Source organism: Pan paniscus, chromosome 2 (assembly GCF_029289425.2).
Source record: "Pan paniscus chromosome 2, NHGRI_mPanPan1-v2.0_pri, whole genome shotgun sequence".
In the NCBI taxonomy this organism is placed as follows: Eukaryota; Metazoa; Chordata; class Mammalia; order Primates; family Hominidae; genus Pan; species Pan paniscus.
The window spans coordinates 98,315,543-98,343,030 of NC_085926.1; the positions used below are offsets into that span (position 1 = coordinate 98,315,543).

The following is a 27,488-nucleotide window of genomic DNA, read 5'->3' on the forward strand; positions in this document are numbered from 1 at the left end:
ATGAAGACAGGAGGGAAATTCTCGCCTTAAGCTTCCCCATATTGAGTTTAGGGCCATGATTTCCAAATTGTGTAACAAAGGAGCCTCTTCTGAGGTGATTCGGGACCAACCAGAGGCCATGAGAATCAATCAGGAACAAAGCCACCTGCTTCCAAAGAAGCTGCAACCATGATAGCACTGTTTTCTGATTTCCATACTGAGATTTAGCATATGTATGCAGTTATTTTTAAAAAACCGGAAAAAACATTTACCTGGGCGTATAGTGCATAGCCTTCGGCACACCTTGGAAATTTCTTTATGACCTCTTCAAAACCTTTCATAGCTGCTTGGATTTGTGAAGAGTTGTTTCCCGTATATGCCTGGCGGTACTATAAAAAATCAAAACAGGCCTGTCAAATCAAGAACTCAAAAACTCATGGAATGTTAACATAAACACACAAAATTACATAAATATTTCCAAAAAAACAGGTGATTTGCTAACATAATCTGCAGCATCCAAAAGGGTTCCAAGTAGGTATCTCAGCAGCAGAGAGCCAAAGGTTATGTACAACTAGGACTCCATGGCCACTATACAATTTCAAGATGTTCAATACTGTAGAAGAGGGCATACTAATTTGTAAGAAGTGAACTTTGCAATAAATGAATTTTAAATCTAGTAAAATTTTTGTCATTTTCATTTATAATATATATTTGTGACATAATTTCTTCCTTTAAACTGAAAATTCTTTTACGACTCCAGCCATACAGCTAACTGGAAGCATCTTATTTTACTAGAAAAATTTTTACTTAAAAAAAAAACAAAAAACAACCTTTTGAGCTTTGTGTTTCTGAATATTAAGAAACAGTTCTATGAAGCAGGGGTGAGAGAGCAAGTTACATGGTGTCATGTTTACAGAGTATTTCCTCAAAATGTTTTTGCTCTTTATATTGATTTATGATGAAGCAGGGAGACCAGTTCTGTTTAGGGAAGTATAAAATCAGGGACAAACATCTATCAAGATGAACCCAAACAAATGTCCAGATAAATACAAGAGCTAGGTATCAATCAGCACCTTTTTTCCTCAGTAGTTATCCTTTGGGAAAGAAAGAAAAAGACGACTTTGTAGACAATGAGATACTCATTTTTGTTGACGCTGGAAAATAAAAGTGATGTTTAGGAAAATACAAAAGAAAGTAGTACCTACCAATGCAAAACATTTCTGTGCTTGTGCCAGAGCAGACTCAGGTCTTAACCTAATACATTCATCAAAATCTGCCACTGCTTCTTCAACTTGATCAAGGAGTATTTTCAGCTAAGAAAAAAATACGTAAATAAATGTAATTCAACTAGGCGCACCAGTTAAGTATGTTCAGTGTCTCATCTCTATTATTACACCTCAGCATAATGCTGAGCATGTAGTAGTAATTCAATATATAATTACTTTCTAGAAACAGTGATTTAAAAATCTTGAAATTTAAAAGGCAAGATTCCAAAACATAAAAATGGTATCCAACTTATAGAAAGGACTACAAGCCAACCATTTCTGCCCTGCAATTCTGATCACTATTAAGCAAGAAACCCCTTCTTCTAGAAAACTAAACATCCTGTACATTCTAATATCAAAGCAGGTTAGACATCAGATAATTACCTTTCAAATTAATCTTCAGACACTACCAGTAAAGATCAAAATGTCAAGAATTTTAAGAGGTTATCTCAACACTTAACACCCTTCTGAAAGAAATACAGTCATGCATATTTACATTTCAATCAACAGACCACATATACAACAGTGGTCCCAAAAGATTGTAATACTGCATTTTTACTGTACCTTTTCTATGTTTAGATATGTTTTAGACACACAGATACTTACCATTGTGTTACAACTGCCTATAATATTTGGTATAGTAACATGCTATACACGTTTGTAGCTTAGGAGCAACAGGCTACAACATACAGCTTAGGTGTGTAGTAGGCTATACCATCTAGGTCTGTAGAAGTACACTCTATGATGTCCACACAACAAAATCGCCTAATAATGCACTTCCCTGGCAGGACACATGACCCTATTAGGTAAAATTCTCCATTAGAAAGAACTTCGGCTCTTCTGTTATTATTAATGCATAGCCCACACTTTATACCATAATGCATTCCAAGAAGCCATGTTAAGCTGATTATAAAGCCATGTTTTCCCCACCTGAGGCAGTAATTGGAAACTTTCTTCACTATATATTTCTACTAAAAAACTAATATGCCTGTTATAAAACTTCAAAAGATAAATATATTTATTTTTACTATTTGGACAGTCCAGACTATTTCCTTATAGCAAGAAGCTCACAAAAATCATCCTGTTGATTCTAGAATTAACTCACATTGCTTACTAAATGTTATTAATGTTTTACTCATTGAAACCTATGAACCAGAAACACCAGAAAAACAAACTTGAACTGGTAAGCCAACAGTTTTTGCCTTCCTTTACTCTTTTTTCATAAGTAAATACCAAAATTAAAGACAAATATTCAAGACAGACTAAACAAAGGCCAATTCAAACTGTAAACCACTGTGATACTTTGTTCACAGCTATCAGAAATTATATAAGAAAACTCAAGAAAATTACATAAGAAATTCTCAAAAATGGTATCAAAGCTCAATCCACAAGTCAGACCTCTAGGTAAGAAAACAGACTTACCTGTCCTCGGTGGTGATAAACATCTGCATTCTGAGGATCGATGTCAGCAGCCATGTTAAAATCTTGAGTGGACAGCAAAGGCTGCTGCTGTTGCATGAACATGCTGCCTCTTTTGATGAGAGCATTTGCTCGAAGCTATATACCCCAAGTGAGGAAAGGTTCATCATTACTTTTTTTTCTTCCGATCTAGTTTCTTTAAATAACAGCTTTTTTCTATAATCTACATATCACAAAGGTCACCCTTTTGAAGTATGCATGTCACCTGTTTTTAGTATATTCACTAAGTTGTGTGTTGATTACCACTATCTAATTCCAGAACATTTTCATCACCCTTAAAAGAAACCACATACAAATAAGCAGTCACTCTCCATCCCCCTCACCTCCTACTCTTCAGCCCCTAGAAAACACCAACCTATTTTCTATTTCTATGGATTTGTATATTCTGGATGTTTCATGTAAGTGGAATCATACATTATATATAGCCTTTTGTGTCTGGCTTCTTTGATTTAGCATAATGTTTTCAAGGTTCATCCATATTGTAGCATGTATCAGTTTTTCATTCTTTTGTTATGCCTGAAAAATATTCCATTGTACAGATATCACATTTTATTTATCCATTCATCAACTGATGGACATTTGAGCTGCTTCCACTTTTTGGCTACCATAAATAATGCTGCCATGAACATTCACATACAAGGTTTTTAAAAAAGCTTTTTAAAAATAGAGATGAGATTTTGCTACGTTATCCAGGGTAGTCTAGAACTCCTGGGTTTCCAAAGTGCTGGGATTACAGGTGTGAGCCTCCACACCCAGCTCTCATGTACAAGTTTTTGTGTTAACGAACGTATTAAATTCTCTTGGGTATATACCTAAGAGTGGAATTACTAGATCATATGGTAAGTTTCTGAGGAATTGCCAAACTAATTTCCAAAAGGGCTTCACCATTGTATTAATATATTTCCACCAGCAATGTATGAGGGTTCCAATTTTCCACATCTTCAAAAACACTTATTGTCCAATGTTTTTTATTAGAGCCTTATTGTCTTTTTGATTATAGCCATCCTAGTAAGTGTGAAGTGGCATCTCATGGTGGTTTTGGTTTGCATTTCCCTAATGGCTAATGATGCCAACAATCTTGTCATTTATTATTGGTCATTTGTATATTCTTTGGAGAAATGTGTATTCAGATCCTTTGCCCATTTTTAACTTAGGTTGTCTTTTTATTGTTGAGCTCTAAGAGTTCTTTATTCTGGATACAAGCTCCTAATCAGATATATGATTTGTGAATATTTTTCCCATGTTGTGTGATGTGTTTTCTCTTTCTTGATGGTGTCTTTTCACACAGAAGTTGTTTTTTTTTTTTTTTTTTTTTTTTTGAGACAGGATCTCTGTCACCCAGGCTGGAGTACAGTGGCACAAGTCACGGCTCGCCGCAGACTTGACCTCCCAGGTACAGGTGATCCTCTCATCTCAGCCTCCTGAGTAGCTACGACTACATGCACATGCCATCATGCCCGGCTAATTTTCAGGCATGAGCCACCACCCCCAGCCAAGCACAGAAGTCTGATCACGTCCAATCTATTTTTTTTTTTTTTGGTTGCTTGTGCTTTTGGTGCCATATCTAAGAAACTGCTGCTTATCTAAGGTAACAAACATTTAGTACTCTATTTTATCCTAACAGTTTTATAGTTTTAGCTCTTACATTTAGGGCTCTAATCCATTTTGAGTTAATTTTTGTGCATGGCATATGGTAGGCATCATTACTACTTGCCATTAAAAGTCATGTGATCATGAAAACAATACGTTTCTTTAAAATTTTGTTCAAAGCAATACTACATACATATAGAACAAATAATAACATCCTCCACAATTATAACAAAAACATATAACATATAACAGTTGTAATCATCAGGAAAATCAGCAGAAAATAATATTAAAGATAATATTATGAGGGTATCTTCAATTTGAAAATCTCATTTTGAAAGAAACTTTTAACAATATTTAGGTCTTAAAAACAACTTTTATATCCCCCCAAATATAGGAGAGGAGAGAGGCTACAGAGTTCATTTAATGCAATGAGGAAACAGGTCACAGAGATGTTAACAAACTAATAAGTAATATAGTTAATTGGTGGTTAAATTGTTTTGTTACACTGAATAGAATGTAACAATTCAACAGATGCCCCTGAATCTTAATTATGAAATGTGTTAATACATAGCACATTAAGAATACTTAGAAAATGAAAGGCTGTTCCAACTGTACAACTGCAAGACTTTTGGCATATTTATACATTCTATTTTTAGAACCTTTCTGAATATATTAATGTGTTTTTATTAAGTGTTTTATAACCTTGTGCTACATATTACATGTTACTTACAGCATTATCTACAGAATTGCATATCACCTTTACCACTGACCAAATACAGTCCAATATGGTAGGCAGTGGCTACAGGGAGACGATGAAACTACCAGATGCTATAGGAAAAAAAAATTTCCTTTCCTAAATAAAGATAAATATCATTGATATTTATGTTTTCAGATTCACTGCACCAACTACATTATTATTAAGAGTAGTTTCTTCAAAAACAAAAACAGCCCTTTGAAGAATGGCAGTTGAAATGCTTTAAAAAATCTGGCAAAACATAATGAAAGGCATCGCCTTCTATTTAATAATTTCTTCACACACATTTTTTAATGTACCTTCACATTAGCTTCTTTCAAACTGATGACTTTATCTAAATCTGGTTTGGCTGCATTGGCATTGCCAATAAGCAGGTAGAAGGTAGCTCGTAGTAGCAATGCTTCTGCCATGTATTTGCCTTCAGCATCTATTTCTTTTGAGCATTCACTTATGATTTTATCGTAGTTTTCTTCTTCCATATACTGTTTGGCCTTTAAGTATCCAGAACTGAAAATAAAAACAAACATAGGAAATTATTTACTAAGAAAAAATTAAATGTGGCTGGGTGTGGTGGCTCACGCCTGTAATCCCAGCACTTTGGGAGGCCGAGGTGAGCGGATCACGAGGTCAGGCATTCGAGACCAGCCTGGCCAACATGGTGAAACCCGTCTCTACTAAAAATACAAAAATTAGCCGGGCGTGGAGGCGCGTGCCTGTATCCCAGATACTTAGGAGGCTGAGGCAGGAGAATCGCTTGAACCCGGGAGGTGGAGGTTGCAGTGAGCCGAGATGGTGCCACTGCATTCCAGCCTGGGAGACAGAGCAAGACTCCACCTCAAAAAAAAAAAAAAAAAAGAAAGAAAAGAAAAGAAAGAATTCAATGTTAAAACATGCCACATTTGGCACACCTGAGTTAATTAAGCAATTGTCTATTTCCCCTTAACAAGATAATCAGCCAGTGTGGCATGGAGTTGGGGTGGGGAGGGGCAGTGCGGTTAAACAGATTAGGATTTTTGATGTAGACGGGGATTTTCTTGAAACCTTGGATGAGGAGTTTTAAAAAGGAAGCAGCAGAGTCCTGGGTAATACCTCAGCTTAGACATTTAGATACTGAAAAGATGAGCTAATGAGAGACTGATCTGCAACATAAGTAAGGATCCTGTCTTATTCACCTTCATATCTGAGGCACATCAATGGTACTCAACAGTTGTTTAATGGCTAAAAGAAGGAACAGGGAAATAGGAAATAAGTGACTTCAGAGTCACAGAAGCTAAGGCAAGGGGTGTGAGCAGACCTAGAATTAATAACTGAACTTATTGGCTGGATACGGTGGCTCACGCCTGTAATCCCAGCACTTTGGGAGGCCGAGGTGGGCGGATCACGAGGTCAGGAGATCGAGACCATCCTGGCAAACATGGTGAAACCCCATCTCTAATAAAAATACAAAAAAATTAGTCAGGCATGGTGGCGGGTGCCTATAGTCCCAGCTACTCGGGAGGCTGAGGCAGGAGAATGGCGTGAACCCGGGAGGTGGAGCTTGCAGTGAGCTGAGATCGCGCCACTGCACTCCAGCTTGGGCGACAGAGCGAGACTCCGTCTCAAATAAATAAATAAATAAATAAATAAATAAATAAATAAATAAATAACTGAACTTACTAAAGAAGCAAATTTAAAGGAAGACTCTTCCATCAATTAATACTTTAAAAAACACCCTTCTGTATGTTTTAAAAAGCAGTGAGCACAGTATCTCTTATTATTCTTCTAAGATGATGACTTTTATGGAGATGCTTGTAGAAGTAATTTTTTTTAACTGAAATTTGTATTAGGTGTCATGAGGTACATGAGGTATCTTCCAAACATAAGGCATTGTAAATTAAAGTACATTTTCTTATTTCAGTTGTTATATCTGTATAGAGAAAACTGGCAAATGACTTAAAAGTTACGTCAGGCCAGACATGGTGGCTCATGCCTGTAATCCCAGTAGTATGGAAGGCTAACGTGGGAGGATCACCTGAGCCCAGGAGTTCAAGACCAGCTGGGGAAACATGGCAAGACCCTGTCTCCATAATTAAAAGCAAAAAAATTTAGCCAGGCATGGTGGTGTGCACTTAGAGTCCCAGCTACGCAAGACATTGAGGCGAGAGGATAGCTTGATTCCAGGAGTTGGAGGCTGTAGTGAGCTATGATCGCAACACTCTACTCCAGCCTGAGTGACCCCCTCTCTCTCCCTTTTGTTTTTTGAGACAGAGTCTTGCTCTGTTCCCCAGGCTGGAGTGCAGTGGCATGATCTTGGCTCACTTCAACCTCTGCCTCTGGGACTCAAGCAATCCTCCCACCTCAGCCTCCCCAGTTGCTGAGACTACAGGTAGACACCACCATGCCAAGCTAATTTTTGTTATTCTTCTGTAGAGACAGGGTTTCTCCATGTTGCCCAGGCTAGTCTCAAACTCCTGGGCTCAAGCAATCTGCCCACCTCAGCCTCTCAAAGTGTTGGGATTACAGGCATGAGCCACCATGTCTGACCTGACCCTGTCTCTTAAAAAAATTTAAAAAGTTATGTCAGCCAAAAATCTTATAAGCTCTATGCTAACCTCTCCTGTAATGACATTCCAATGTTGCCTACATTCTAGTTTTGTTTCTCAGGTCACCAGGCTAAGAAAACACAAACAGGCCAGGTACAGTGGCTCACACCTGTAATTCCAACACTTTGGAAGGCCGAGGTGGGTGGATCACCTGAGGTCGGGAGTTCGAGACCAGCCTGGCCAACATGGTGAAACTCCGTCTCTACTCAAAATACAAAAATTAGCTGGCGTCGTGGCACGAGCCTGTAATCCCAGCTACTAGGGAAGCTGAGGCGGGAGAATTGCTTGATCCCAGTAGGCAGAGGTTGCAGTGAGCCAAGATTGCACCACCACTGCACTCCAGCCTAGGCGAAAGATACCTCATTATCAAAAAAAAAAAAAAAAAGAGAGAGAAAAGAACGAAAACACAAACAATGATTAAATCAGATTAGAAGTAATCCCACTTACTGAAGAACATTAAGTGCTAGTTATTTATAAGCATGATTTCTACACCTCACAATAACCTTGTAAGGTAAATATTACTAGCTCCATTTAAAGGATGATAAAGCTAAGGCTCAGAGTAAAATGGAATTTAAAACTTGGGTCCAATTCCAGTTAGTGTGCTGATGATAGCTAGCTACGTCCTACCATCTCTCAGTAAAGCTTTTAGAATAATGGTATTAAATTCATTATAGTTTTTCTGGGACAAGGACTATTTCTTAACCAGAAGAAGAAAGTATTTGCATAACTGTCACAAGAGCTAATATGACATCTTAAACATTTAATTCCCAACTACAATCTTCTCAAAGATTGTGTATCAATGAACTAAAATTTGTACACTGCAGTATAATTATGCACAGTATCTTCTCTTAAAAGGTCAATAGCAATGGTAGAAAAATTGGAAGATAAAAATCAAAAGCAATTTGTTTCTTCAAACCCTCCAATATGCTGAAGATGCAAAACCCAGTTATGCACAGCTACTAGAACAGTATTTCCTTTTCTTCCTAACTCGTTAAAAAAATCATGTTGATAATAATATTGTACCTTCTCTCAGAGAGGGCTACCCTTGACAGAAAAATACAAGTATTCATAAATACGAATGGAATAAAGCAGGCTAGATGGTTTATATGACATTATATCATTAGGTCTCCAGCTAGAAACACAGTATCCTGTACTTTGGTTTCAGCTCTCTACAGGCTCCAACAAGAAGCCCTCCAAATGGGCATCTTCCTAGACAAGCAGAAAAATCCTTGAAAAAATTCACTCTTTGGGCACCCCTAAAAGTATCTGTTTATAAATTAAAAACTTCCCTGCACTAGAACATCTGCATGTTGAGCTACACAATAATTTTCAAGTTATTGTCTCTATTCAAACACGGTCAGCCACTGGATTCAATGGGAGTCCTTTTGAGAAGATCATATAGGACCTTGAGTAAAAGCAGGGTAGACTCCTGGCAGTAAAACCCTGAGTCACCAGAGAAGTAACAGATACATGCTAGAAAGAAAAGTGTTTTTATAATAATAATATTATATAATTTTTAATTATATTTCTGTCTATCTCTATCTGTAGATAGATAGCTGCTGTTGTGAGATGGCTCAGAACCCATATGGGCCCTAAGGAAAGTTCAAAGCACCCAAAACACCACTAAGTAGACACTATGCTTGACATACTTACTTTTCTTTCACTTCTAAAGCCTCCCCTTCCTTGTCTTTATCTTCATCAGATTTCTCTCCTTTAAGCATGGGCTGGGAAATGATATCATCCGTGAAAGAACTGAAGTAAGATTTGATAAACTGTGGAGATGGCATCAGAGGTTCACGATTCTGAAATTTAGTCATGTTTAAAGACATCAGGATGGGAAATACCAACCAAAGAAGCAGGTACATTGTAGAACGCTAAGAATAACTGTCATAAAAATTGGATTCTCATTTTCAAATAACTAAAATTAAGCTCCAAGCCACAGAACAAAAGACAGTGGAAAAGGTGAAGCTGCCAGTCCCAGCTGTTTAAAGCTGGTTTTAAATGAGAGCCTTTTCCCTCTACAAAGATGTAAGACCACATCTTACACAGGTGCTGAAAATGTTAAGTCCATTTACCTTGGGCTTTCATCTGAAGATCTTTATTACAGGTAAGTGCCACTGAAAACCATACTGAAATCACATTTCCTGTTTTGATTATTTATTTGAGGCGTAGCCACCCAATTCACAATTATGGGAGTATTTTGTTCCTCCCGAAACACAATTACCGTTTTAAATAAATAAGTTTTAAATAAAGTGGAAATAACACACCCAAAAGGCTCTCATAATGTATTTTGAATGCTTTATCTATAAAATTCAGCCCAAAGAGTTTAATGGAAACATGCGATTTTTCATTTTATGTATAACAAATATCATTACTGTTATTTTGGTAATGTCTTCATATTTGAAGGAATAAAAAAAGGAATTGGCTTTATAAGTAAATTATTTAATCTAGGATAGATAAAAGTGGGATAGACAGAGAACTAAAAAGAAAACCTAAGAGAAAACCCATATTGATCTGTGGGCACTCTCTGGGGAGAGATTCAATTCGTTTTAATTTAGGATAATAAAATAAATATTTTAAGTCAAATGGTCACCTATCAAGTGATAAATATGCCTAACTTTAGTACTTTACTAAAGACACTCTGAGAATAAATACATAGTGGCAATCATTTACCATTTTAGGGGAAAAGCTTAAATAGAAATTTAAATACCACTTACCTGAAGCTAGATAAATCATTAATGTTTTTTAGTTTCCTGTTTCAGCTTAGAAATGAAGCTATCACCTCCCTGCCTTCCATACAGGGTTATAAATTTAAAGTGAAAATAAACTGTTACAAGAAAGGGATTTAAGTATCAAAGGAACAGGATACAAATTCTAGTTCTGCCACTTATTAGCTATGTGATATTATGCATGTCATTAAACGTCTAGTATCAGTGTTCTCATCTCTAAAATGGCAATAGAAATATTTGCCTTATTTATCTTATACAGTTGTTATAAAAAAATCAAAATAATAATATGGAAGGTATTTTGTGATTTACAAAGTGACAAACAAACAGATTAGAAAATGTGGAAACTGATCTGTAACCTATGTAAATATACATTATTTTATATTTTCTTACCATCTTGCAATCCAACCAGTCTAATTACTCCACACTATGTACAAGGAAACTAGGTTCCTTCGAGGTTCAATTTATGGACTCTACCATGGTGTTTTACAAAGTGATTTTGAGAAACACTAGTCTTATGAGATGCTCGAGAGAAAAAAAAATCCATGGTTTAAAGAGACTGGGGCCAGGCACAGTGGCTCACGCCTGTAATTCTAGCACTTTGGGAGGCTTAGGAAGTTGGACGGCTTGAGCTCAGGAGTTCGAGACCAACCTGGGTAACATGGTGAAACCCTGCCTCTACTAAAGTACAAAAAAATTAGCCAGGCATAGTGGTGCATGCCTGTAGTCCCAGCTACTTGGGAGACTGAGGAACGAGAATTGCTTGAACCTGGGAGGCAGAGGTTGCAGTGAGCCAAGATAGCAACTGCAGTCCAGCCTGGGTGACAAAGAAAGAAAAAACAAACAAACAAACAAACAAAAAAACAGAGAGAGAGACTGGGAACCACTACAGCCACTACAGCTATACCCCTCTTAGAGATTCACAACACACCTTAGTAGATTATTAAAGTCCTGCAGTGAAGAAACTTTTAACTGTTTCACTCAGCTAATATCCAGAGATATAAAATTAAAAATACAGATTACTAAAATCAATTCAAGAAAAACCAAGTTATTATTAAAGGAAAAAGGAACAATTATCTCGCTATTACTGGGATTTAACAGTGAATCTCCAGTGATGTTTAGTGATGCCTATGGTACTCTCTTTACTTACATCTCACCTTGGGCACTTAACTACCGCATGCCTTTTATACATAGTAACAGTCAGTCTCTCTCACTAAATTTTAATTCTATAAGGGCAAGGGCCATGTCTTTGAACCCATCCCTCCAAAATGCCAAACATGTAGCTTTGTTTAATAAATGATTGTTGAATTAAACTACCTGTTAATAATAGCCTAAAACTAATGCCAACTTACTCAGTATACCTTTAAAAACTTTAATAATATAGAAAAATATTTTTCTGTGAAAGGCCAGACAGTAAATATTTTAGGCTTTGGAGTCTATACAGTTTGTCACAACCACTCAACTCTGCTGTTATATCTCAAAGGCAGCTGAAAACAACATGTGACTGAACATTATTTATAAAAACAGGTAGCAGACTGGATTTGGCCTATGGGCCACAGTGTGGCAATCCCTAACACAGATGAATTCCAATATTCTCCAGGTAGAGTAATGGACAGAGCATATATTCTTACTGAAGAAGGACAAGCCATAAAAGCCAAAGATAACAGGAAGAAGAAATATAACCCAGTTCTAATTGCAGTTGTTGCCATTACCACTATGCCTAAGCTTAAGCAGCATAAATTAGAAAATACCCTTCACAATGTACACAGTACTCCCCCATTCCCCAAATCAGATCAATTTACCTTATATTTTTCTTTGGCTTTCTCTTTTCCAAGGAGTTTAAGAACTTTATCGGCTAACAGCATGCTTTGTTGATTTTGGAACCCTTCTAATATACACACAGCAGTGACATCTAGAAATGATGAAAAACACAAGGGTAAATATAAAATTATTGCAAAGATGGGTCAACAGCATCAAATGGGTACAATGTAACTACAGAAAGCCAAACTAAATTCATGGCCAAATGGGACTGTTTCATTTCCAATTAACTGATTCTTAATACCTAATTTTATATTCTCTATGACCAAACTGAAAGCTCAGAAAGTCACTCCAATTCTCTGGGGTTTGCTTTCCTTAACTGTGAAATGAAAGGGGCTATGCTGCATGATTTCTGATGTTTCTCACCACTCTAACATTCTCTTCTGGCTAGCAACTCTAAGGCATATAAACATAGTGTGGCTCTCTCATGTCTGGTGTTTGTTTATAGGCCTCAGAGTTATTCCCTGTCTCCAAAGCCATCTTGCCACAGAGCTCTCAAATAAATCCGCCTCAATACCATTTTCATCTGGTTATGTCACAGCTCAAGATGCATGCAGTGGTTTGAAATTAAAAAGTAAGTGGTTTCTTAACCTCTCAGCCTTTCGTTCAAAGCACTCAAACAATGGACGTCTCGTCTCTTTCCGAATTAAATTTCTTGCAATTCCACATCCTTGCTCCACCAATCAAGTCAATCTGCTGATATATTCCCCTGATAACCACGGCTAGCGCCAATGTCAATGTCTTTTTTCCCATCCTGTTTCTTCTACGTGACACTTCGATCAACCTCCTCTCTGCCAGTTATTGTGTTAGTAACTTCAAGGTCTGGTTCAAAACTCAGGATTCCCTTTTCTAAAACAACAGTCTTTTCACACACTACCAAAGTATGTGCCACCACAAAACCTCAAATTTTGCTAAAATGTTCTCTAAAATACCCTCATTTGGTAATCTACACTTTTCTTTTCAGAAAGGGGCCTTTTCCTTTTACTGGTGCTTTTAAAGCAGACAAATATTAAGTGGAAAGAACTTTTAGATTGTAGAAAATTATACTTTGGTTTTGCTTCATGTCACCTAGAAGAATGTACTTTAAAGGCTGGATGTATACTGTTAATTGCAGCTTTGGAAGCAGAGAAATGGCCAATCAGAGACCACAGAATATTTATGGCATTTAATGAGAATGACAAATTCACTCTGAGGCTTTGTACCAATTACATCATTTCCAATTAGGTGTAAATTAGGTATAAAACAATAATTTCCAATTGGGTATAAAATAATGTTTGAAAATACCAAGGGCAAAAAACAATGTTTTCTTTAACGATTCATCTCAAAGCTATGTTTATACATATTATAAACACAGCTCTCAAAGCTATATTTATACATATTAAATGAAATATGTAGAACCTTAGAAACACTATCACTTGCTAAAACTTCTTTTCTGACTTCCTTATTCAGAGAATTATACTAATGCTCATTAGCTGCTAAGTTTAAAATGTGTAGTACATAAACTCCTAATCTTAATAGTCATTTAATTCCATAGTTGAGAACAGAGACAATACTTAAGTATCAGCAATCTTACTTTAAACTAGAAGACACAATCTTAAGTGCAAAGGAATCCAACTTTTAAAAACAACTGATTCTTGCACTCACAAGGCAGTTTCATATACATTTACCAATGACTACAAAATATTAAGTAATTTTCATATGTAAACACAAAATTACCCTCACCTTCTAAACATTCCTTCTTATTGTCTAGCTTCTCATGGGCTTTTGCACGTCTAAAGAGAGCTTTCACATATTTGGGATTAAGTTCAACAGCTTTTGTACAATCTTGTGCCACTTCTTTCCATTTTTGCTGTAATTGAAAGTATTTTTAAAAAGTCACACTAAAGAAAGTACTGTTCAATAGAAATCAGTTTAAACTTGATAGGCTGAGTATTAAAAGTCCTAGAATAAAAAAGTATTCCTAATACAAAGAGTTAATATCTGCAATACATTACAAAAGCTCATATAAATATCAAAAAGTTAAAGAAATAGCCTCAAACTGTTGAGGAGAATAGGGTCACCAGAAACTTTCTATACTATCTAATTTTATAAAATGTGAAATATACTTAACTTTGGAGTATATCTGTAGTCAGTAAAACTATAGAATTTGTTCTTTAAAAAGTTTTGCAATTAATGGAAATAAAAACAACATCCCATAATTTTGAAACAACTTCAAAAAATGTATTAGGTTTATTTGAGTAGCTTTAACTGAAACTTTAAGCAAATAAAGAGAAAGAAAAGGAACAGAAGAAACAACCTAGAGTACATACCAACTGTTCAAAGGCAGCAGCTCTGTTTTGATAAAATGTAGAAAGGTCAACATTCTTCTCTGTAGGGCACAAGCTAATAGCCTCAGTATAGCATTGAATAGCTTGTTCATATTTTCCTGCTTTAAAATATTTATTGCCTTTATTCTTGGCTGCTTGGGCTCTATCAAGAGAGTTCTGAAATGAGAGGAAACAATTATCAAACACTAATCAACATTCACAGACTCAGACCACAGTAATTAAACAATAAATTGATAAAAACAGGAAGACAGAATGGCTGTTTACAATGTAAGTTGCTTCATACAAATATCTTCATGGAATAGATTCTAACTAGTAGGATTGTTGAGTCAAAAAGCATATCTTGGCCAGGCACGGTAGCTCATGCCTATAATCTCAACACTTTGGGAGGCTGAGGCGGGTGGATCACTTGAGGCCAGGAGTTTGAGACCAGCCTGGGCAACGTGTTGGAACCCCGTCTCTATTAAAAATACAAAAAATAGCTGGGTATGGTGGCACACGCCTGCAGTCCCGACTACCCGGGTGGCTGAGGCATGAGAATTGCTTGAATCTAGGAGGTGGAGGCTACAGTGAGCCGAGATCATAGCACTGTACTCCAGCCTTGGTGAGAGATTGGGACTCTGTCTCCGCCTGCCCCCCCAAAAAAGCATGAGAGGTGTCTTGCTATGCTGCCCAGGCTACTCTCAAGCTCAAGCAATCCCCCTACCTCCATGTTCTAGGCAGATGGGATTACAGGTGCACACCACCATGCCCAGCTAAAAGACACAGACACAGACACACACACACACACACACATATATATGTATATACTTTTTTTTTTTTTTCTTGAGACAGGGTCTCTCTGTCGCCCAGGCTGGAGTGCAGTGGCACAATCTTGGCTTGCTGCAACCTCCACCTCCTAGGTTCAAGTGATTCTCCTGCCTCAGCCTCCCAAGTAGCTAGGGCTACCGGCGTGCACCACCACATCTGGCTAATTTTTTAATTTTTAGTAGAGATGGGGTTTTGCCATGTTGCCCAGGCTGGAGTCTTACATGTTTTTAATTTCAAAAACACTCAGACTTTTTCAAAAAGGCTGTAGTACTTTAAAGTTTTTAAAGGATTTAAAGTGCGCAAAGGATTTCTAGGAAGCTCCAAGTATCTAAGATCAGAATATTATATAGCTACTTTAAGCTAGCTAGTGTCAACCAGAATGTATATTTTAAAACTGATGTGGGAGGATGAAAGGAACCAAGACAAGCACATAGAAATTAATAGATGAACTTAAAATCTTCCATTTGTCAGTAGACTTAATTATGTTCCAAAAGCTTTGAGACATAAATTTAATTTCAAGGATACATATGTTTCAGGACTATGAATATGTGCCAGGACTAACAGAGACTGCTACAGGACTGACAGAGAAACACCCACAAAGCACCCACAATAAAGCAAAACTAGGAATCCCTTATGTAGTTGTGGGCTCTGGGGGGCAATCGTCAGGGTGATTGCTAGAAAACTTGCATTTGAGACAACCTCAACAATCCTCCCACTCCACTGGAGGAAGCAGAAATCACATTAGAGTAGGGCTGTGTCATTCAGGAGTGAGGATCTTCTATATGAGAGACAAGTGGCCAGGTACCATGGCACACACCTATCGTTTCAGATACTTGGGATGCTGAGGCAGAACTGCTTAAGCCCAGGAGTTTGAGATTAGCCTGGACAACATATTGAGACATTGAGACCAGACTCTCTTAAAAGAGACAAATGACAGTGACAGGGCATACCATACCTTGCCTCTGTTTTTTAAGAGACCACACAATCGAGAATTGCTAACAAAAGGGAAAAACAACCCATAAAAAAAGAGGCCCCCAACTCAAATATAAAAGTAGTATCTGAGAAAGCAGGATATACCAAGCAAACAAAAAATTTAGTTTCAAAAAAATGAGAGGCTATCTTCCCATCATTAAAAGAGGTTGCTTTTAAAGAGCACCAATTAGAAATCTTAAAAATGAAAAAAGATTATTACAATTAATTCAGCAGATTGGCTGTATATTAAAGAAGCGAGCTGAGGAGCAAATTAACAAGTAGAGAATGGGGGAAACCTGACAGAATGCCATGGAAACAGAGGACAGGGAGGTGGGAAGTTTGGAGAAATTAAATGACATGAAGTATAAATCCAGAAGTTCCATCATTTGCCTATGTGGAGTTCTAAAAGGAAAGGCATAGAAAAAAAAATCTAAGGAATTGGAGAAATTCTCGGAGTTGAAGAAAAATGACATGCATTTTTAGACACATCATGGTGAAATTTCACAACAAAAATCCTGAAAGTATTTAAAAAGAAAAACAATCCAGTGCCAGACTGTCACCAACATTTGGTATAAAAACCAATTAAGTAACAATTTCAAAGTTCTAAAGCAAGATTATTTTGTAACTAAAGTCTTATACCTAGCTAAACTAGCATTTGAGGTTGAACACAAGAACAGAAATAGAAATGTACAGCTTCCTTACCACTAAAAATAAACCCCCAAATAGGGAAATGACCAATACAACAAAAAGCAGAAAGGAAGGAAAAATAAGAAACAAAAAAGCAGAGTAAATATGGCAGTAATTGCTAAACATGTAAATAGTAAAAATAAATGTGAGTAGTTTAGAGCCCTGCATTGAAAGACTTTCAAATTGTTTAAAACCAAAACTAACTACCTGCTGCCTATAAGGCATGATGTAAAACCAAATGACATACTAAGGCCAAACAATTTTTTTTTTAAAAAAGGAATGTAAAAAGTTGTGGAAGGTGAATACTAAAAAATAAAAATTAAGGTAATATAGACAAAATACCATTCAAAAGCATCACATGATGTCCAGATAGTTTTACTGATAAAAGGTTCAATCTGTAAAAAAGGCACAATAATCATGAATCTTCATTTATGTTTAAAATAAACTCAATTGGCTGGGTGCAGTGGCTCACGCCTGTAATCCCAGCACTTTGGGAGGCTGAGGCGGGTGGATTACCTCAGGTCAGGAGTTCGAGACCAGCCTGGCCAACGTGGTGAAACCCTGTCTCTACAAAAATAGAAAAATTAGCCAGGATGGTGGCAGGCACCTGTAGTCCCAGCTACTCAGGAGGCTAAGGCAGGAGAATCACCTGAACTCAGGAGGCGGAGGTTGCAGTGAGCCAAGATCACACCACTGCACTCCAGCCTGGGAGACAGAGTGTGACTCCATCTAAAAAAAAAAGAAACAAAGGAAACAGACTCAAGTATCATTGTCTCATGCACCACTGGCTCCAAGACAAAAGGTCATTAAAGTTAAAGACAAACAGAATCATCAGGATAATTACATCTTTTTCTTTTTGCCAAGCAAGTATAATTGAATTTATTTTAGTTGATATGATTCTACTATACAATAACCAACAGTGTAGTCTTTATCCTGAAGGACCATACTGTAGACTAGTGTAGGAAACAAACAACCGTCAATCTCGCAAAAGAACTATTACTGATAGAAACACTAAAATCCCATTATGAAAATATACAGTTATACGCCACATAACAATGTTTTAGTCAATAACAGACTGAATATACAATGGTGGTCCCATAAGATTATCATGGAGCTGAAAAATTCCTATTGCCTAGTGATGTCACAGCCATTGTAATGCACTACTCATGTACCTGTGGTGCTGCCGGTATAAACAAACCTACTATGCTGTTAGATGTATAAAAGTATAGCATATATTGGGGCCGGGTGCAGTGGCTCATGCCTGTAATCCCAGCACTTTGGGAGGCCAAGGCAGTAGATCATTTGAGATCAGGAGTTTGAAACCAGCCTGACCAACACGGTGAAACCCCATGTCCACTAAAAATACAAAACAATTAGCCAGGTGTGGTGGCGAGCGCCTGTAATCCCAGCTACTCAGAAGGCTGAGTCAGGAGAATCACTCGAACCTGGGAGGCAGAGGTTGTAGTGAGCCAAGATTGCGCCACTGCACTCCAGCCTGGGCAACAGAGAGAGACTGCATCCCAAAAGAAACAAAAACAAAAAACAGGCTGAGTGCGGCGGCTCACGCTTGTAATTCCAGCACTTTGGGAGGCCGAGGCGGGCAGATCATGAGGTCAGGAGATCAAGACCATCCTGGCTAACACGGTGAAACCCCGTCTCTACTAAAAATACAAAAAAAATTAGCCAGGTGTGGTGGCGGGCGCCTGTAGTCCCAGCTACTCAGGAGGCTGAGGCAGGAGAATGGTGTGAACCTGGGAGGCGGCGCTTGCAGTGAGCCGAGATGGCACTGCTGCACTCCATCCTGGGCAACAGAGTAAGACTCCGTCTCAAAAAAAAAAGTATAGCAAATACAATAATGTATAGTACATATACTTGAGAATGACAATAAACAACTGTGTTACTGGTTTATGTGTTTACTATACATATACTATACTTTTTGTTATGTTAGTATACTCCTACTTTTTTTTAAAGTTAACTATAAAATAGCCTCAAGGCAGGTCTTGAAGGCAAGAGCTACTCCAGAAGAAGGCTTCTTATCATAAGAGATGACAGATCCATGCATGTTAATGCCCTTGAAGATCTTCCAGTGGGACAAGATGTAGAGGAGGACAGGGATACTGATGATTCTGACCTTGTGTAGTCCTAGGCTAATGTATCTGTGTCTTAGTTTTTAACAAAAAAGTTTAAAAGTTTAAAAAAAAATTTTTTTTAATAAGACAAAGCTTATAGAGTAGGGATATAAAGAAAGAAAATATTTTTGTGAAGCTGTACAATGTGCTTGTGTTTTAAGCTAAGTGTTACTTATTTTTTAAGAGACAAAGTCTCCCTATTTGTCCAGGCTGGTATCGAATTCCTGAGATTAAGCAATCCTCCCACCTTAGCCTTCCAAGTAGCTGTACGTTAAGCTAAATGTTACTAAAAAAAGTTAAAAAAATTTAAAAGTTCATAAAGTTAAAAAGTTACATACAGTAAGCTAAGGTTAATTATCGAAGAAAAGTATGTTATAAATTTAGTGTAGCCTAAGGGGTATAGTGTTTAAACAGTATACTACAGTAGCATTCAGTAATGTCCTAGGCCTTTACTTTCACTCACCCACTGACCCAGAGCAGCTTCCAGTCTGACAAGCTCCATGTTAAGTGCTCTAAACAGGTGTACCATTTTTTATCTTTTATACTGTATTTTTACTGGATCTTTTCTATGTTTAGGTACCCAAATATTTACCACTGTGTTACAGTTGCCCACAGTATTCAGCACAATAAAATGCAGTACAGGTTTGTAGCCTAGGATCAATAGGTTATGCCATATAGCATACGTGCGTAGGAGACTGTACTATCTAGGTTTGTGTCAGTATACTTGATGAAATCGACTAATGATGCACTTATTGGAACGCATCTCTATTGTTAAGTGATGCATGACTATATATTAGGTGGTTGGTAAATTTTTGAGCCAACAAGCAGAAAATTATTAGTCCAAAGAGTAGCAACTGCATATACACACACACATAAATCCAATATTATTCAAGTGAGACACATGATCTAAAGTAAATACTTCAGGTAATACACCTAAGAAAACATTGGGAAACATATCTTTTCAAACAGTATGGAAGATTTCTTTCTTTTCTTTTTTGAGACAGAGTCTTGCTCTGTCACCCAGGCTGGAGTGCAGTGGTGTGACCTCGGCTCACTGCAACCTGTCTTCCGGGTTCAAGTGATTCTTCTGCCTCAGCCTCCTGAGTAGCTGGGATTACAAGTGCACGCCACCATGCCAAACTAATTTTTGTATTTTTAGTAGAGACATAGGGTTTCACTATGTTGGCCAGGCTTGTCTTGAACTCCTGATCTCAGGTGATCCACACACCTCAGCCTCCCAAAGTGTTGGGATTACAGGCATAAGTTACTGTGCCCGGCCTGGAGATTTCTTAAAGAACTAGAATAGATCTAAAAAGAACTAGAATAGGTACTGGGTATCTACCCAAAGGAAAAGAAGTCATTATATCAAAAAGACACCTGCATGTGTATGTTTATTGCAGCACAATTCACCATTGCACAGATATGGAACTGGCCAGGCGCGGTGGCTCATGCCTGTAATCCCAGCACTTTGGGAGGCAGAGGTGGGTGGGTCACCTGAGGTCAGGAGTTCAAGACCAGCCTGGCCAACATGGAGAAACCCCATCTCTACTAAAAACACAAAATTAGCTGGGCATGGTGGCGCATGCTTGTAATCCCAGCTAGTCGGGAGGCTGAGGCAGGAGAATCGCTTGAACCCAGGCAGCAGAGGCTGCAGTAAGCCGAGATTGTGCCATTGCACTCCAGCCTGGGCACCAAGAGTGAAACTCTGTCTCAAAAAAAAAAAAAAAAAAAGATAGGGAACCAACCTAAGTGCCCACTGATAAAAGTGTAGTATATATACCCATGGAATACTACTCGGCCATTAAAAAACAAACATGAAATAATGTCTTGCAGCAACTTAGATGGAGCTGGAGGCCAATATTCTAAGTGAAGTAACTCAGAAATGGGAAACCAAATACCATATGTTCTCACTTATAAGTGGGAGCTAAACTGCAGGTACACAAAAGCATACAGAGTGACATAACGGACTATGGAGACTCAGAGGAGGAGGGTGGCAGAGCATGTAAGTGATAAAAAAAAAACTACATATTGGGTACAATGTACACTTGGGTGATGAGTGCACTAAAATCTCAGACTTTACCACTATACAATTCATCCATGTGACCAAAAACCACTTGTACCACAAAAGATATTGAAATAAAAAATAATAAATATATCTTTTCTCTCTTCAGTGTACTGAGACTTGTCAAACGAGGCAGAACCTAGGAACATACCCCTCAGCTCTTAATGACATGAAATCTACTCTAGAAAACAGGTTACATTTTGAAATGAAAGCTACAATATTAAGGTACAATCCAGGTAAATCTAGTGGAATACAAAGTAAGAAAATCAGGTTTTGCTTAGGATAGTCAGTGAAGGCTACTCATGAGAATCCGCTCTGAAATAAAAATGACTAACAAAAGACAGGAAAGTACTCCAGGAAGGAAAAATAACCCTAAAAGGATTAGCCCACATATAGAACCTCAGGAGATCAGAAATGCACCAGCCTCTAAAAACAAGTCCTGCAACATGATTACATGACTACATTGCAAAAAGCTGTCAATGATATACATCTGGCAATAAGAAAACTATTATAAATTCTCAGCATTTATAAAATATTAACCTGATGATCACGTACAGTCACTGTAAAAGAAAATGAGCTAGAATTAGGTACATTAATCTGCGTGTGAGAAAATAAAATGGGTATTAATTTGTCACCATGATGACACACTTATACCCAGTTAAAATATACCTGAGATGGTTTGATGTTTCTCTTAAAATGGTTTTATTGTTTCAAATTTCTCAAACTCAAAAAGCATATATTATACTTGAATCACAGCTTTATAGAAGTAGCAAATAACTCTGGAACACTTACCGTATGAGAAACAATGTTTCAATACTTATTGACCAACTGTTACTTTCTTTTCTTTCCTTTTTTTTTTTTTTTTTGAGATAGAGTTTTGCTCTGTCGCCCAGGGGGGCACGATGTCCACTCACTGCAACCTAAATAACTCTGGAACACTTACTGTATGAGAAACAATGTTTCAATACTTATTGACCAATTGTTACTTACTTTCTTTCTTTCTTTTTTTGAGACAGAGTTTTGCTCTGTCACCCAGGCTGGAGTGCAATGGCAGGATCTCAGCTCATTGCAACCTCCACCTCCCAGGTTCAAGTGATCCTCTCCCCTCAGTCTCCTGAGTAGCTGGGATTACAGAAACCCACCATCATGCCCGGCTAATTTTTGTATTTTTTTAGAGATGGGGTTTCACCATGTTGGCCAGGCCAGTCTTGAACTCCTGCCCTCAGGTGATCCACCTGCCTCAGCTTCCCAAAGCGCTGGGATTACAGGTGTGAGCCACTGTACCTGGCCAACCAATTGTTACTTTCATATGAATCAAACCTAGGATAATAATACCTAAGATAATAAGGATTCAAACCTAATAAGGAATAAAACCTAAGATAATAAAAAAGTCCTTTCCCATTTCACGTCTGGAAATTTTAAAAACGACAACCAACCCCACCTACTAAATCATAATAACTCTTTACCTAGGAAGAATATACTTTTATAATGACTGCTTCTGCAGGATTATGATTGTAGGTCATGCATAATCAACTGATTTACAAAAAGTATGCCCAAATGAGGTTTAAGATTTACGGCCGGGCACGGTGGCTCACGCCTGTAATCCTAGCACTTTGGGAGGCCGAGGCGGGCAGAGCATGAGGTCAGGAGATCGAGACCATCCTGGCTAACATGGTGAAACTCTGTCTCTACTAAAAATACAAAAAATTAGCAGGGTGTGGTGGCACTCGCCTGTAATCCCAGCTACTCGGGAGGCTGAGGCAGGAGAATCGGTTGAACCCGGGAGGCAGAGGTTGCAGTAAGCCGAGATTGCGCCACTACACTCCAGTCTGGGCAACAGAGTGAGACTCCATCTCAAAAAACAAACACAAAAACCCAAAACAAACAAACAAAAAATTCACCAGGCATGGTGGCGAGCTACTCGGGAGGCTGAGGGAGGAGAATCACTTGAACCCAGGAGGCGGATGTTGCGGTGAGCAGAGATTGCACCACTGCACTCCAGCCTGGGTGACAGAGCGCAACTCCAACTCAAAAAAAAAAAAAAAAAAAAAAAAAAAGAGAAAGGAAAAAAGATTTCCACGGAATCCAGCATTAACTGGTAGAACAAAAATGAAGAGCTGGAAAATTTGAAAAATATACCACTTGTGAAATTTATATATATATACACACACACATATATAAAATATAAACTTAGGGATGTCAAAGGAACCCTTATTAGTCAAAAAATGAAACTTCATTCATTCAACACTTGCTATGCACCTGTATTAGGTTCTGGCAATACAATGGTGAACAAGATAGAGCCAGTCTCAGCCTTCACAGATTCAAGAGCATAGCAGGAAACAGCAATAAGCAATTCTAGTACCACGTGGTAAGTGCTATAAAATGGAAAAGTCCAGGGTGTTATAAAATCACATAGTGCTGTGCTTAGGTAGAGAGAAGTTTCAGAAAAGATGAAATGACCTCTGTATTGTGATAAGGAGACTAAGAATCCATGAGGCTGGTATCAGGTTTTTTTTTTTTTTTTTTTTTAATCAGGAAAATGGAGTACCTCAGAAGCAGCAGGAAAAGTTATGACATTTAGAGCACAATATGAAATACTGCCAAGGATTAAGATAAAGATTGAAAAGTGTTAACTAAGCTTAGAGGGAATGTCATTGGTGTCCCTGATTGATTTTTTAAAAATGACTCAAAACAGATCATTTGGGGGAGAGAATGACTTCATTTCAAACAAGATGACCAATAACAACAGTTTATGCAGTCCTCGACCCTTTACTAAAATGTGTAGGTACATCTTCCCTTTCCTACTGTAGTAGGCTGGCTTAGATTATTGGTTCCTAACCATTTCATGTGGGCTAAACTCATTTCATGGGCTAAACATATTTAATGCTAAATATGAACACAAGAATGATGCATTTTTTATCATCAGATTAAATAACAATTGGACAAAAAAGTTACTATGAAGTCAATAATGCTTTTAAATAAGTGCATTTTTCTAGAAAATCACAGGATGTTTGAAAAAGAAGTATCTGGGACATTGGTACAGCCAGGATACCATGCTTGGAATATATGTGTGGTGGTCCCTCGTGATGACTCAAGCCCACAGATTGAGAAGCACTATGGATAATATGATCTTCTAAAAAGCCTTGCAATTAAAAAATTTTTTTTAATTCTTCAAGTTTAAAAAAATTACTGAAGCAAAATGGCACATCATGGTAGATTTTATAATAGTTCAAAATGGAATATGATCTAATACTTTAGGCACCTCAGTCTTAGACACTATCAACTGTGACTAAATGCTTTTCTTCAGTGATACCCCAATATTCCCATTAATTAAAACAACTATGAATATCCTTTGCACTTCCTTTACAAGTTTTTGCTATCCCAGAAAAAAGGTAATTGTGCACACTAATTGTAAAGGAAAATCTCCAACCCAATAGACAGAAGTCCAGTAATTCTATCAGATCATTTTACATTAAGGTAAACATAAGCCAAAAGACAAAAATACAGATTTTCCATTCTATTTTCTGATATCAAACCCTAAACAGACAAATATTTGTCTATTTATTCATTCCTTTAAAAACTGTAGCTATTGCTCAGGTGGAGAAAGGACAGTTAGGGCATCAGGATTCTGCCAGTTTTCCATCAGTGAAAGCAAATGCTTCTGGTTGCGAAATCCACCGAGGATGCCAATTTAGAGGTGCTATTCAAATGTACAGCAGTTTATCCAACCACAGATAAGAAATTACAATTACTGATCAATTAATTACATTTAGATAGTCTAATAATAACTCTAAGGACCAGACTATTAAAAGAAGACAAAAGTAGTCTTTCAATATTTACTGGTCACCAACAGTTAAGATATAAATTTCCAGTTTAAAAAAATCACAAAGACCTTCCTATTGTTGCTTTACCAAAGAACAATCTAGTAATTCAAAGATTACAGGTGTAGGCCTACAAATTCCACAAGACGGACAATGGTAAGTGCAAATGTTTTGCCTTATTTTATTTGGGGCCAAAAATAAATCATTTTAAGGCAGTTTAAGTTACACAAAGAGTCCAATCTTAAATTCTAATTTTTAACAGCAGTCAGGTGAATAAAAAGTTATTTGTGGTCAGGGGCAGTGGCTCATGCCTGTAATCCCAGCACTTTGGGAGGCCAAGGCGGGTGAATCACGAGGTCAGGAGTTTGAGACCAGCCTGGCGAACATGGTGAAACCCTGTCTCTACTAAAAATACAAAAATTAGCCAGGCGTGGTGGTGCGTGCCTGTAATCCCAGCTACTTGGGAGGCTGAGGCAGGACAATCTCTTGAACCCAGGAGGCAGAGGTTGCAGTGAGCCGAGACCTCGCCATTGCACTCCAGCCTGGGTGACAGAGTGAGACTCCGTATCAAAAAAAAAAAGTTGTTTGTAAAACTAAAAAACTCTGAAATATCATGAAATTAAAAAATCATCAGTGTTGATCCAGACAACGTGGAAAAGTGGAAAAGAGGAATTAGGACATCTAAAATCTGAAAAGGAGATGGCTAGGTTTTATCAAATACCAATGGTACAGAACCCCTGGGATGAGGTGGGGTGGCTGAAACCACAATGAAATGTTAAAATCTAGTTTCGGCCAGTGAGGTGGCTCGTGCCTGTAATTCCTAGCACTTTGGGAGGCCGAGGTGGGTGGATCACCTGAGGTCAGGGGTTTGAGACCAGCCTGGCCAACCAGGCAAAACCTTGTCTCTACTAAAAATACAAAAATTAGCCAGGCATGGTGGCGCATGCCTGTAATCCCAGCTACTCGGGAGGCTGAGGCAGGAGAACTGCTTGAACTCAGGAGGCAGAGGTTGCAGTGAGCCAAGATCGTGCCACTGCACTCCAGCCTGGGTGACAGGGTTAGACGCTGTCTCAAAAAAAAAAAAAATAAAAATAAAAAAAAAATTTAGTCTCATGTATAGAAACTATCTTTATTTTTAATGTTTACAGAACTGAGAACTTTTTGGATCTTTTATTTTACCAACTATTCTTCCATGATTAAAACTAAATTAACAAACGAAATAGAAAATGACTGGAGAATTTCAAACATCCAAAATTGATGTAAGACAAGTGATAATTAATTCAAATAATCCTCTTGATAACTACTTTTAATAGCAGTGAGCTATTATAAATGATCATAATGAGAATCATCAATTTTTAGTACTGAAAGAAACAGAAGAGATCTAATATTTTAATCCTCTTATTCTACAGGGATGACGCTAAGGTCAAGGAGACAAAATGACTTTCCCAAAGTGACAATGCTGGAGAGCCCACTATAAAGCTTACAAATCCTAGTTCTAACACAGTCCATAAGTTCTTCTACTATCCAGTCACAAACCTTTTAGAAAATAGGTAATGCTTCACTCTCCCATAGGAAAGATCATATGGCTTTCTCATGGCCTAGCACAATGCCTCACACACTGCAGATACTAGTTTGTTCATTCCTACACCAAAACTTCCTTTAAAGCTAATTTGACATCCTAGTAAAAATATCTTCGCCCGGGCACGGTGGCTCACGCCTGTAATCCCAGCACTTTGGGAGGCCAAGATGGGCAGATCACCTGAGGTCAGGAGTTCAAGACCGGCCTGGCCAACACAGTGAAACCCCGTCTCTACTAAAAATACAAAAATTAGCTGGGCATGGTGGCGCACGCCTGTAGTCCCAGCTATTCCGGAGGCTGAGGCAGAACTGCTTGAACCCAGGAGGCGGGGGTGGTGGTGAGCTGAGATCGCACCACTGCACTCCAGCCTGGGCAACAAAGTGAGACTCCATCTCAAAAAAAAAAAAAAAAAATTCAACCTGAATAGTATAAGATGGAAATGACTTGCATACGTATTTAAGTGTATACACTTGGATACAATTAGAAGTTACTTGACCAACAGTATACACTTATGTATAAAACTGGGAGATATTTGACCACACGTTTCTCTGACCTCGACTTACTCTGGTACTACCATTGAACAACTCCAGACCCAGAGAAAATCCACCACACCCAATCCCAGTATTGTCAAATGCAGCCAGACTAATTCTCTGCACAGCTGTCAGATACCAAAAGGATTTAACAGTCAGTTCACCAAAACCATACAAAGCAGTTCACTAAATACTCCAATGCTTGGCCTCACATCAGAGAAACTGTATCATGCATATTAGGCTTGGTCATGTACATTTCCAGGTGAAATGGAAAAACTGAATTTAACATGCTTCCAATCAAAAAGTTTAAGAAGTCACTCCCATTTTTTTTTTTTTTTTTTTTTTTTTTTTTTTGGTATGTGTGTGTAGGCCTGGACCTGG

At 37.8% G+C, this 27,488-nt stretch overlaps 1 protein-coding gene across 1 annotated transcript in view; it reads right to left on the reverse strand.

Moving 5' to 3' along the window:
- Positions 1-27,488, reverse strand: part of TOMM70 (translocase of outer mitochondrial membrane 70) — a 37,865-nt gene that overhangs the window by 8,910 nt on the left and 1,467 nt on the right. Inside the window, exons 2-9 of the mRNA XM_003821912.7 lie at positions 14,503-14,676; positions 13,916-14,042; positions 12,178-12,287; positions 9,303-9,451; positions 5,367-5,574; positions 2,667-2,801; positions 1,185-1,292; positions 252-368 (exon numbers count right to left, since the gene is read on the reverse strand). Coding sequence (XP_003821960.1) covers positions 252-368; positions 1,185-1,292; positions 2,667-2,801; positions 5,367-5,574; positions 9,303-9,451; positions 12,178-12,287; positions 13,916-14,042; positions 14,503-14,676 — 1,128 coding nt within the window. The remainder of the gene's footprint in view (positions 1-251; positions 369-1,184; positions 1,293-2,666; positions 2,802-5,366; positions 5,575-9,302; positions 9,452-12,177; positions 12,288-13,915; positions 14,043-14,502; positions 14,677-27,488) is intronic.